Source organism: Centruroides sculpturatus, unplaced genomic scaffold, assembly GCF_000671375.1.
Source record: "Centruroides sculpturatus isolate CEXI.00-Female unplaced genomic scaffold, Cexi_2.0 scaffold58, whole genome shotgun sequence".
Lineage (NCBI taxonomy): Eukaryota > Metazoa > Arthropoda > Arachnida > Scorpiones > Buthidae > Centruroides > Centruroides sculpturatus.
The window spans coordinates 1,025,810-1,036,790 of record NW_019384407.1 but is presented as its reverse complement, the minus strand read 5'-3'; the positions used below and the strand labels follow the sequence as shown (position 1 = coordinate 1,036,790).

Below are 10,981 nucleotides of genomic sequence, written 5' to 3'. Positions count from 1 at the left end.
ATATATATATATATATATTCTATTTTTGGCTGCTGAATGTTTAAAATGGGTTATTCAAAAGGTTTTAAGAAGCATTTGATGTCATTATGAAAGAATGACAGACAGAATTGACAAATCTGATAAATCGTTTGGAATAAATGACATTATTTTAGAAAATACTTTCTTTGCACTCGTTTTTTTTATCTGTAATTTTAAACAAAATTTATAAATTTCATCTACATCTGTTAAAAAACACTATTTTGAATTTTATTTTTTTATTCGGAATATACATTAAAAAAACACTCTCTCTTTTTTTAAAAAAAATATGTATTATTTTAATCAATAAATACAGCTTTAATTTTAGAATTTTTCCCTCTTAATTTCAGCGAAAATTTACATTTAAATTAAATAAATATAAGCCTACAGGATACACGTATAAATAGGCTACTGTATATGTAAAAATAAATAAATAAATAAATAAATTTCTGAATGTATTAATATGGATACAGTCGAACCTCTAATGACAATCAGTCGCCTTTTTTTTTTTAGGATTTCATTAAAACTTGATACAAAAAATAACCTCCGAACCACGGCCACATTTATGTTTCCATCATTGGCCGTTGTTTACAGGTTTTACGAGTATTAAATTTTATAAATTAAATTTAAGTTAATAAATTAACTTAAATTAAGTTATAATGAAATTATTTATATATTTTGCTTTAAAACATTTTTATTTTTCTATATTTTCTTAGCTAAGAATGAAGCTTAAAATAGCTCAAAGATAAAGTTAGCAAAGACGGATTGTATAGAAAATATATAAAAAAGAAGACATAAATTTTAAAAGAGAGTGTATTTAAAGAAATGATAACAACAATTAATATCCAAAAATTCCAAAATTTGATAAAAATTTTCGAAGAAATAACGCATTTTTCCTTAACTAAAGAAGCAAAAAGGAAGACGAAGAAGAAGAAGAAGATAAAGAAGATGAAAGACAAGCGAGTATTGTAATTCTTTAAAGAATAAAGTCTTTTTAAAAATTCTCATAAGATTTTACTTCTTTAACAACAAATCAGATATTAAAGTTACGAGTTTACTAAAAATAGAAAAGTAATACCAACCCGTTCTGGCATGTTCAGAAACACGCAATCCTGAACTCGGTTGTCCTCCTCCAATAATTTTTTCTTCGCTTCTCTTACTAATAATACTTGTTAATACAGCTGAACACTTCAATCTAATTATATCTCGTTGGAAATGATGCGGTTGGACGATGAAACGTAAGCCAACATTATCAGCTCTTTGGCCATCTGGATACACATGATCGGGATAAACAAACACATTCTCTTCTCTGGCCTGTTTTTAAAAATACAATACAAAAAAAAAAACACAATTCTTAATGTAATTAAATCTCTCCACTTTAAGTTTTTTTTTCCTTACTATTTTCTTTAATTATAATTAAATTTTAATTATTATTATAAAGAGCAAAATTGATCATTAAAAGATGCTAATTATGAGCCACTACAATCAACTTATGTTGTATTATTTGTTGCATTCCAATTATAATTAATTGCACACGAATCGATTAAATTCCCGGCAAAATATTTAGAAGATTTCTGAACATTTCAAAGGTTTAATATTGTCGTAGGATATTATACTCGAGGGGGGAAATGTTATTATTATTATTTTTTTTTTCTCTAAATCTGTACAAGAGTAATATGGAAATATATACCCCTCGCAGCAATTTTTTTTTAATGGAGAGTAAAGTAGGATGTTACAGATTTATGAGATTTTCACCCCGATATGCCAAGTTTAAAACTCGTCACTGCTGTAATAATAAGATGAGTAGTGAATTTTAACGCATAAATTTCTTTTAATGATCCTGTACGATTTTTGTAACTGTTTGAAGAGCAGAAGGGGGGGGAGATTATTCATTCGTACAACACTTCGTATTTTTCCAATAAAAATAAAAATGCAAATTTATGTCTCTTTACTCTCTTCTTCTTCTTCTTCTTTTTCTTTTTTACCCTTTATGCCAATTTTAAAATACCAACTAAACAACTAAGAACAATAAAAATAATTATAAGTAACGGTAACTAAATTAATTTCCGTGATATAAATTATAATTAATCTCTGCTTTGCATATTAATATTTCAATTATCATTGGTATCAAAGGTAATTTATTCGCACTCGAGCTTAGAAATTCAATTATTTTATATCAATTTATATATATATATTTTTAGAATCGTAACGTCGATTCTTATTCTTAATTGATTTTGCATGTCTTAAAACAAGTCAAACTTCTTGTAACTTTTACAATTTCAAATAGTTTTATTACTATTTTTTATTTAGATTTTATTGTATTGTTCACTGATACCTTTTCTCCACTATCATCCTTAGAATCTGGCAAGCATTCCCAAACCTGGAATTTAGTTTTATATATATATATATAGAAAAAAATTCCTTATCTCTATCTTTCAAAGTCTTCCATTTCCTTCCTTTCAAGAGATTGTGAAATAAAAAAAACTTTTTAACAGTTTATTTTTTTATTGTATCTAAGTGTGTGGCTCTATCATAACAGAAAAAACTACACTAGCTTAATTAATACTCTAGGGATAAAGCAACAGTTAATTCTAACTTCTAAAGATATTATTATTATTATTATTTTAGATATAATTTTTTTTTACCTCTTTATCATTAATAAACCACTTAAGTTGAGTATGGCTAAGTGATTTTGGTGCCGTGCAATTGACAAAAACCAAATCACCAACTTCATATCTTCTCCTTGCTCCACTGATAATAGGACTACTCCTGAATGAAGATAAAGCTGAAAATATTCAACGATAAAAGTTTCCTGTCAATCAAAATCAAAAAATAAAAATAAACGTTTATTCATATTTTTGAAAAAATTTTTTTTTTCATATGATTCTTACCTAAATGAGGTCCTAATGGTTTGCTACTGTTAGTAGCATAATATTCGTCGCTGGTTATTGAACTTATGATGGTGTAATTTGCTATGCAAAGGAATTTTAATAGTCCATCAGGAAAGTAACTTTTATTAGCCACAAATTTTAATCCCAATCTAGATAACTGAAGTTGTGGATGATGATACAATTGTGGGTAGTTGACTACGTATCTTGGAGATGCCTGAAAGTAATTATTACCTGAGAACGAGCGATTAAATTATTATTAATCTACCAATTTTCAGATTACTTCACTTGTTAAATATCGTACCCAGCGGTTAAAATTTTCCTCGTATTTAAGATTTTAAGTGTTTTATTAACGAATGAGTCTCTTATTAAATAGATTTTAAACTGACAATTTCGGTTTTATTTTATTTTATTTTTTTAATTTTAAATTTTACTTTATTACTTCTATGAGAAATGAATGAGGACATATTTCATCAACTGAATTTAAGCTCATTTTTAATTATATATCAGACGATACATCTTTGTATCGCGTGTTGCAGCAGTAACAAATTACTATAGATAAGATATCGGCTCTTTCTAAATATATTTATCATGATACGTACCATTTCTTATCATGATAGTCGAATGTAGTACCATCATTTCTAACTAAATTTTCTATTTTTTGAAGCTTGAAGGGGTGGGGAGGATAAAACTAACGAAAATTCCTTCTTGCAAAATTATTTTTTGCCCATTGATCATATACTCCTTTCCCTTTATCCTTTTCTTATTCGAAAACTATTTACCATAGGAAACATTAATCACCTTTAAGCAAAATAAATGAGATGGAAATGTTACATAATTTATAATTTGTTGTAGGTCTAAAGTTGTCGAAACTACTCATTGAAACCTTCATGAAAAATGGATAGGAATGACCTTCAAGATCTCATATTCTTCAGACCTCCTATACTGTTTTTTTTTTGTTTTTTTACTGTATAAATAATCTATCTATCACGTTAATTCGTATTCAAAAAAAATTGGGAATTTATTATTATTATTTCTTTCTTATTCCTTCCTTCATTCCTTGTATCAGTGAAGAAAACAATAAAGCATTTAACTTTATGTAAGTTGAGTAAATCGCCTGGTGTATATAAACAACCGAGATAAAAATTCTACTCGGATATTTGTCAGATATAAGAAAATCGGAAAGGGTCCATCATAAAAAGACAAGAAAGTGTGTGATATAGGAACCAGAATGAACATTTTCATGACTTGTTGGATTTGAAGATGATAGAGAAACTGTATCTGAAATAACGATTTTTTTTGAATATGATATCTTCCAAAGAATGGTGTATATGATGAAGTTTGATGCATGGATTTAAGTGAAATATTGAAGTGATGCTGTTTGGATAATGTCGTATTTAGAAACTAGACAAATGGTTCTTTATTTCGTAATAAAAATGGGAGATTTTTCTCCTAGAAAATAGAAGAGAAAGGAATATAACTTCCTCCCTTAAAGAAAGAAAATAATTTACGTATTTCACTGAAAACATTTTAATTATTTCTAACGTAGTAAAACCTGTCCAAAACGGAACTTTATAACGAAAAAAAATATTCGAAACGGAGTAAATATATATATATTTTTTTGTGTTAACATAAAAACCTGCCAAGCTGGAAAATCGTACGATTCCTGTTTACACAGGTTTTACCGTAAGAAAATTTCAATATATTTGAATTTGTACGTTGGATTTCTGGTCTTTGATTCAAATTTTTGTTACTTTATACCAAACTAATCATTATACGAGAGACAAAGAGGGTTTTTAAAAAGGTTATTTTAATGTATTTTGGGAGGAAATGTATTTATACTCGAGTGACTTAGAAAAAAAAATCGATCCAATTATAGTAACTGAACTGTCTCCGTATCAAATCTGAAGAGTTATATGGAGTAATTACTGGGATAAAGAGCCTTTCACAGTTTACTATAAATCATCCGAGGTTATATAAATCGATAAGGTAAACACGTAGCACAACGCAATCAGAATGAAAATTTCGAAATAAAAAACAAAAAAAAATAAGAAGAAGAAGAAGAAGAAGACGAAGAAGAAGAAGGAAAAAGAAAAGTTCTTTTTAATAGCAGACTTCAATTTCCAGGCCAAAGCATTTGTCCAAATCAAATGCCAGAAACGTCACCAATTGGAATGCTGTTTGAATTCTGATGACCAAAACACATTGAATGAAAGCGGGCCTCTTAATCAACCTCCTGTTTGCCCGAAATGGTCAGTCCAAAGGTATTGCCTGTATGGATGTTGGTGACATGATTAGCCACTAGTAGGAAGACGTGAAAAGACTAACGAACAGCGACCCTCTATCGTTTCTCTATATTGGTATTCAACAAATTCCAAAGGGATGATAAAGCCTGCATTTTATCACTTGATTGAATACGTCCGGATATTGTATCTCTGCATAATAGACTTTTTGTATTCAAGGCGTAACGAATTTTTAAGACTTAGTTTTGACGTTTGAAAAATGCATTATGGTTAATTTATTCATCTTACTTTATCGTCCAATCCTCTCTAGAATGAAATCTAGGATAATTCGTGATGCTGGATTCTCTACTTACTTTCTTCTTCTTCTTCTTCTTCTATTTTCCAACCCTTTCTTCCCCCCGCCTTTATTGATCTTATAAATTTATCGAGTTACTTTAGAAGAAAGTTTATCGTGTACATCAATTTTCGGAAACGTTTTAAATACTTTCATGAATAAGTCATTATGGCCCATGGTTTAAAATTATAATATNTATAAAATTATATCTTAAATAATAGAATTAAATTAATTTAAGAAGTTAAAAGTCAACTTTTTTTTTTTTTTTTAAAGCAGTGGAGATTTTAATACGTTAAGCATTGTGTCACTCCCTCCTTACTTGTTTTTTGGGTGGAGGAAATTTACTCGACTGCTTGTAAAATTAAACTTTTGGTGATATTGTATGAAATTTTAAACAATATCTTTTGAAGTTTACAAAATTTCAAAGTTGTGAGTATCAAGTTGTCAGACTAATGGGCCGAGAAACCATTACATCTGATGTTCGTGCAAAATAAGAATGTTATTAAAGTAAATTGTTTTCTTTTATAAATAGAAGAAAGTATAATAAATGTATACTTTCTCAATAACATTTTTCTTTTAAAAAATATTTATATACATACATATATATATATTTCCTTGACGTTTATTGATGAGTTTTTCAGATCATTTATAAGAATTCGAACGTATTTATAATGCAAAAGAATGTACGTTCCTTGTTGAATAATTTGTGAAACGAAACTTGTAAACCTTTTATAAATTCTAAGGGAGATTCTATACATTTTTTTCTATATATAAATATTTCTTTACTAGATTCAAAAATAGCATGTGCATACGAGAAAATTCGTATCTTCTGTAAGTTGAACTTAGATACAAATTGAACTTTCTTATGCCTACTTTAACCGGTTCTTTATTTAATGTTGTATATTTTCTGCTAAATTTCTGTGCCTAATATAGTTTTATGACTGGACAGAAAAAAGCTTTTCTTTAGTAATACATGGAACGATATATGATGCAATGAAATGTATAAAACATGCTTATTGGCCATACAGGGGAGGGAGGATGGAGAGGGAGAAAAATCTAAACTTACCACAGATATATATATATAGAGTAATATTATTATTATTATTGCCTTGCTACTGAATAAGAAAAGGAGGAAAGAAAAATTGCAATAAAGTTCAAAATTATGTTCTTTCTTTATTTAACTTACTTCGATAATCGATCTTTCTAACTTCTACAACAGAAATTACATTTTGGGAATCAGGAAGCATTTTCACTATCTCCACTAGTAACATTAGTAAACGCATTTATGCTTAAAGTTTGCTGGAGAAAAAGGCAATTTGCTGCCTTTATATAAAAAATATACAGTCAGAATTTCGTGGCCAGTGTCATTTTATACATTTATTTTAAGAATTTAGTAATCGCATCACGAAATTTCGGTGAAATTAAACAAAGCTCTCGCGAGTTTCACCACAGTAAATACAACTTTTGTCTGAAATATTTCAGTTAAAAATGGTGCATAAAAAAGATATATTTTCCGTAGAAGATTCTGTTCTAAATATCTCTTTACTTTAATTTAAATATTTTAAACTGTTATAAACAAAAAGTTATTGAGGTTATATATCATGTGTAGTTACTAACGAAGATTAATGCAAAATTGATTTATCGATTTTATACTATAAAATATTTTTTTTTTTTTTAAATTAGCTTAAATTTCTACAATTATGATACAAAAATCAGTTGTTCGGATACTCGAATTTGATGTATTGAAATGAGAAGTTTGGAAATGATGAAAGAAAATGAAGCTATTTCCTATATTCAGCATTTTCTTACATCTGTTCTCTGAAGATAAGATAAGAAAAAGTCAGATGAGAGGATGAGATTACCAACAAGAAGTAAAATGCCAAATTCTCCTTTCAGGCCACTCTAAAAAAGTATCAAACCTTTAAAAAAAGAAACCCTCGGGGCATCCCTGGATAAAATTCACTATTTTTTCCCTTTGGATACGAGTGCAATTTTTTAAGGAGTAAAAAAAAATAACATGCCAATATGCTTTCCTCCTAGAAAAAAAAAACTAAAAAATAAAATTCTGTGATGAAAATATAGTATTGCTTTCTTTTTATTTTATTTTTTCTATCTATAGGGAAATATATTTCATATTTGGAGATAGTGTAATATTAAATGTTACTGTTGATACTATATCTTTATACGATACTGAATTTTGTGATACTATATCTACTTTTAATGTTACTAAATTTTGATATTAAATCTATTTTACCATACAAATTGTATCTACGTGTTTACTGATACTAAATTTCCAACGAAATTCCGTATTTTATGGTACTAACTAGCACTACTTTCATCCCATACTTTACGATAGAACAGCTACTTTAATATATTAGTTTTGTCGTTCCATATCTATTTCATGGTAGAAGATTTTCTTCCTTCAATATTTTATAATGTTAACTATAAATTGAAGTGATTATTTATATTTTTTATTTAATATCTTTAAGATGAATCACCTATATACTACAATGTATATCAATTTACATCACAAATTACTATTTATTCGAATTTAAATATTAATTATCCAATTAAATTTAATTAATTATTTATATTCAATCTTGTATATTCAATATTATTGTTTACTTATTGTGATTAATTTTATCGTAAATTTATTATGATAATTTTAATGACTATTTTTAGCAATTCAGGAAGAAATTAATTATTAATTATTTCTTTGTGTATTTATATGCAGTTTGTTTTAATACTACTAATGTTACTGTATAGAAGCTGTAAACAGTAGAAAGAAAAAAAAGGAAATTAATAGAAAAGCAATATTGCAACTTAAACGATTTCAGCAGAAGTTCATTTCAGACAATTAACTTGTACGTGGTCTTATGGCTATTAAGTGAGGACCATCTCCATGGGATAGTCGTGATGTCATGCTCCATTGATCGTCATGAGTCTAGACAAACTGGCACCGGGCCAATTGCTATGGTAACAGGCTTTAGTCTCCCTATCAGATAAACGTGTTGATTGTGTAAGATAGTTTTGCCTCCAACTGACACATGAGCATAACCAATGCTAAACAGCGAATTATAACAAGCGTAACATCCATAAATCATTTAAAAAAATTCGCTGACTAATATATTTAATCTAATATCAAATTAGTTATGATATTATCTTCTCTTTATTTTTCAAATTTTTATATATATACATATATATACTTTTTTAAACGAAAGAAGCGTAGCCATCTGTTTTTCTTCTTTTGCGATAATTATTTTTGAAAAGATGAATATTATTTTTTACTATAAACGAAGAAACATAATTTAAAAAATTCACTCATATTACTCTCCTTAATGAATGATTTTCTGACGAATTTTATTTATTAAATTCCTTTGACTTCAAAGAGAAAAAAAAATCACGTAAGTGAAAACAATAAACGTTAAGGAGGAGCAAGATATTTTGTTATCATCTTTTAATATTGTATTTTCAGATGCGAATGCCAATAACTATTGCGTGAGAACGATAAATAATAACTTTTATATGATTAATGATTTACCTTTTTGATCATTCTTCTTTCACATTATCACTTGAATCTTTTTTTTTCTTTTTTTACTTTCGTATGAAATTTTTATCGCTATGATTAATTTAATCTATTTTCTTCATTAATTTCAACAGAACGATTTTCAAATAATAAGAATTTTAATCCCAGAGATGACGCTCTTCATAAATATTTTATTCATTTTTTTATCATTATTTGATATTTATGCATATTTATTCAATAAATTGTAATTTTGTGTAGTCTCATTTATAAAATTGGTATCATTTTTTAATATTTATAAACCCCTTTTAGCGAATTTATATTGAAAAAAATATTTCTTTTTTTTTAATTTTAATAATATTCTCTTTAAAACTAAAAATATTTCTTTAATAAAATCGAGTAATAATTTAAAATTCGGATTATATAAATTTATATTAAATTAGCAAAATTAAGTTTAAAAAAAAAATAAAATAAAGTATTTTGAAAATTGAATCTGAGATAAAAATTATTTATTTTGTTTTTTTTTTATTTTTCAAACTTAAAATTGAAAATTTTCGAAACGATTTAATTAAATCGATTTTAAAATTTGAAATCGATTTAATTAAATCGTTTAGTTATAAAAATAATCGATTAAATAAAAATCGATTTCGAAAAGTTTTAATCGATTTCATAATCGATTTAATTAAATCGTTTAGTTATAAAAATAATCGATTAATTTTATTTAATCGATTATTAAAATCGATTTCGAAATCGATTTTTTAAAAATAAAACATAAAAAAAGTTTATTTATTTAAAATTTTCCGTTTCGTGTTTATCCACTGTCATTATTATCTCTCTTTTTTTTTCTTGATTATCAAAATTTTATGAAAATGTAAACGATATAATGTTTGTTTAGTAAGGGAAAAAAAGGAATTTTTGGCAAACAAAACTACTTTCTCGCTAGCATATTTATAAATATTCATCTAAAGTAACTTAAAAATATTGCTTTCGTTATAATATTCGCATCAAGTAAAGCAATTTTACAGTAATGTGCCATAATGATGTTAAATTGTAAGGAAACTATAGGAAACACCTTTCGTGCATCTATAAAATTGAAGATAGTATATCCCATTAGCAACTAAGTTGGGTTTAATGGATAAAAATCACACTAATGCTCTAGACATGACAATGTTTCCAAGTTTGCAAAAGATCGAAGCAAGTTTTCGAATAAAAAGATATTTTGAGGCTGGTCAATATCCTTACTCCTTGTTATTCAGTAAGGGCAACTCGAACACATGTTACCATTTCAGAGGGTTAGTGGTATATTTTTAAGAATAACATTCCCTAAGGAAGTTATTAAAAACTATAAAACACGGATGTAGCATTGTTAAAATTGCTTAAATGTTTTTTGACAATTATCTGGAGTGTACTTATCTTACTTTTTTCTTTTTTCATTTTTCTTTTACTATCTTCAGCATTTTTTGTGAAGGATTGTTACATTTATAATACCTGTCATCTAAAATATCGTAATACATTGTCTAACGTAACGTTATTCCAGGTAAAATATACATTATTCTTAAGAAATATTTCTTAATGTTCGCTCACAAAGTGGCAAAATATATCTTAATCCTCTACGTAAAAAAAAAGTGTATAGATACATTCTAACTCCACTCGAAATGCCAAGATATATCTTAAATTTTTTTCTCGACAACTAAATATATCTCCAGTTTCATTCAATAAGTAGAAAATATCTTTATCCAGATGTATTTTAACTTTTATGCAAAAAAAAAAATCCAGGAAAAAAAAAAAATTATATATAACTTTATTTCTACTTTTCGAAAAAGTGTCAAATTTTATCTTCGTCTTAAGCCAAAAATGGAAACATATCATAATTTGATGCATATATTTAAATAAAATATCATAAATTATAAAACAACATGCAAAACATAGATTAAAATTTCAATTTCTTTAATAATTCTCAATACCCTCCTCCCCCTTC

At 26.7% G+C, this 10,981-nt stretch overlaps 1 protein-coding gene across 1 annotated transcript in view; it reads right to left on the bottom strand.

Moving 5' to 3' along the window:
* Positions 1-979: 979 nt before the first annotated feature.
* LOC111618899 overlaps positions 980-10,981 on the bottom strand; it is an 83,500-nt gene continuing 73,498 nt past the window's right edge. The window contains exons 4-6 of the mRNA XM_023360524.1: positions 2,907-3,137; positions 2,661-2,800; positions 980-1,329 (exon numbers count right to left, since the gene is read on the bottom strand). Of these exons, the coding sequence (XP_023216292.1) occupies positions 1,030-1,329; positions 2,661-2,800; positions 2,907-3,137 (671 nt within the window). The 3' untranslated portion in view covers positions 980-1,029. The remainder of the gene's footprint in view (positions 1,330-2,660; positions 2,801-2,906; positions 3,138-10,981) is intronic.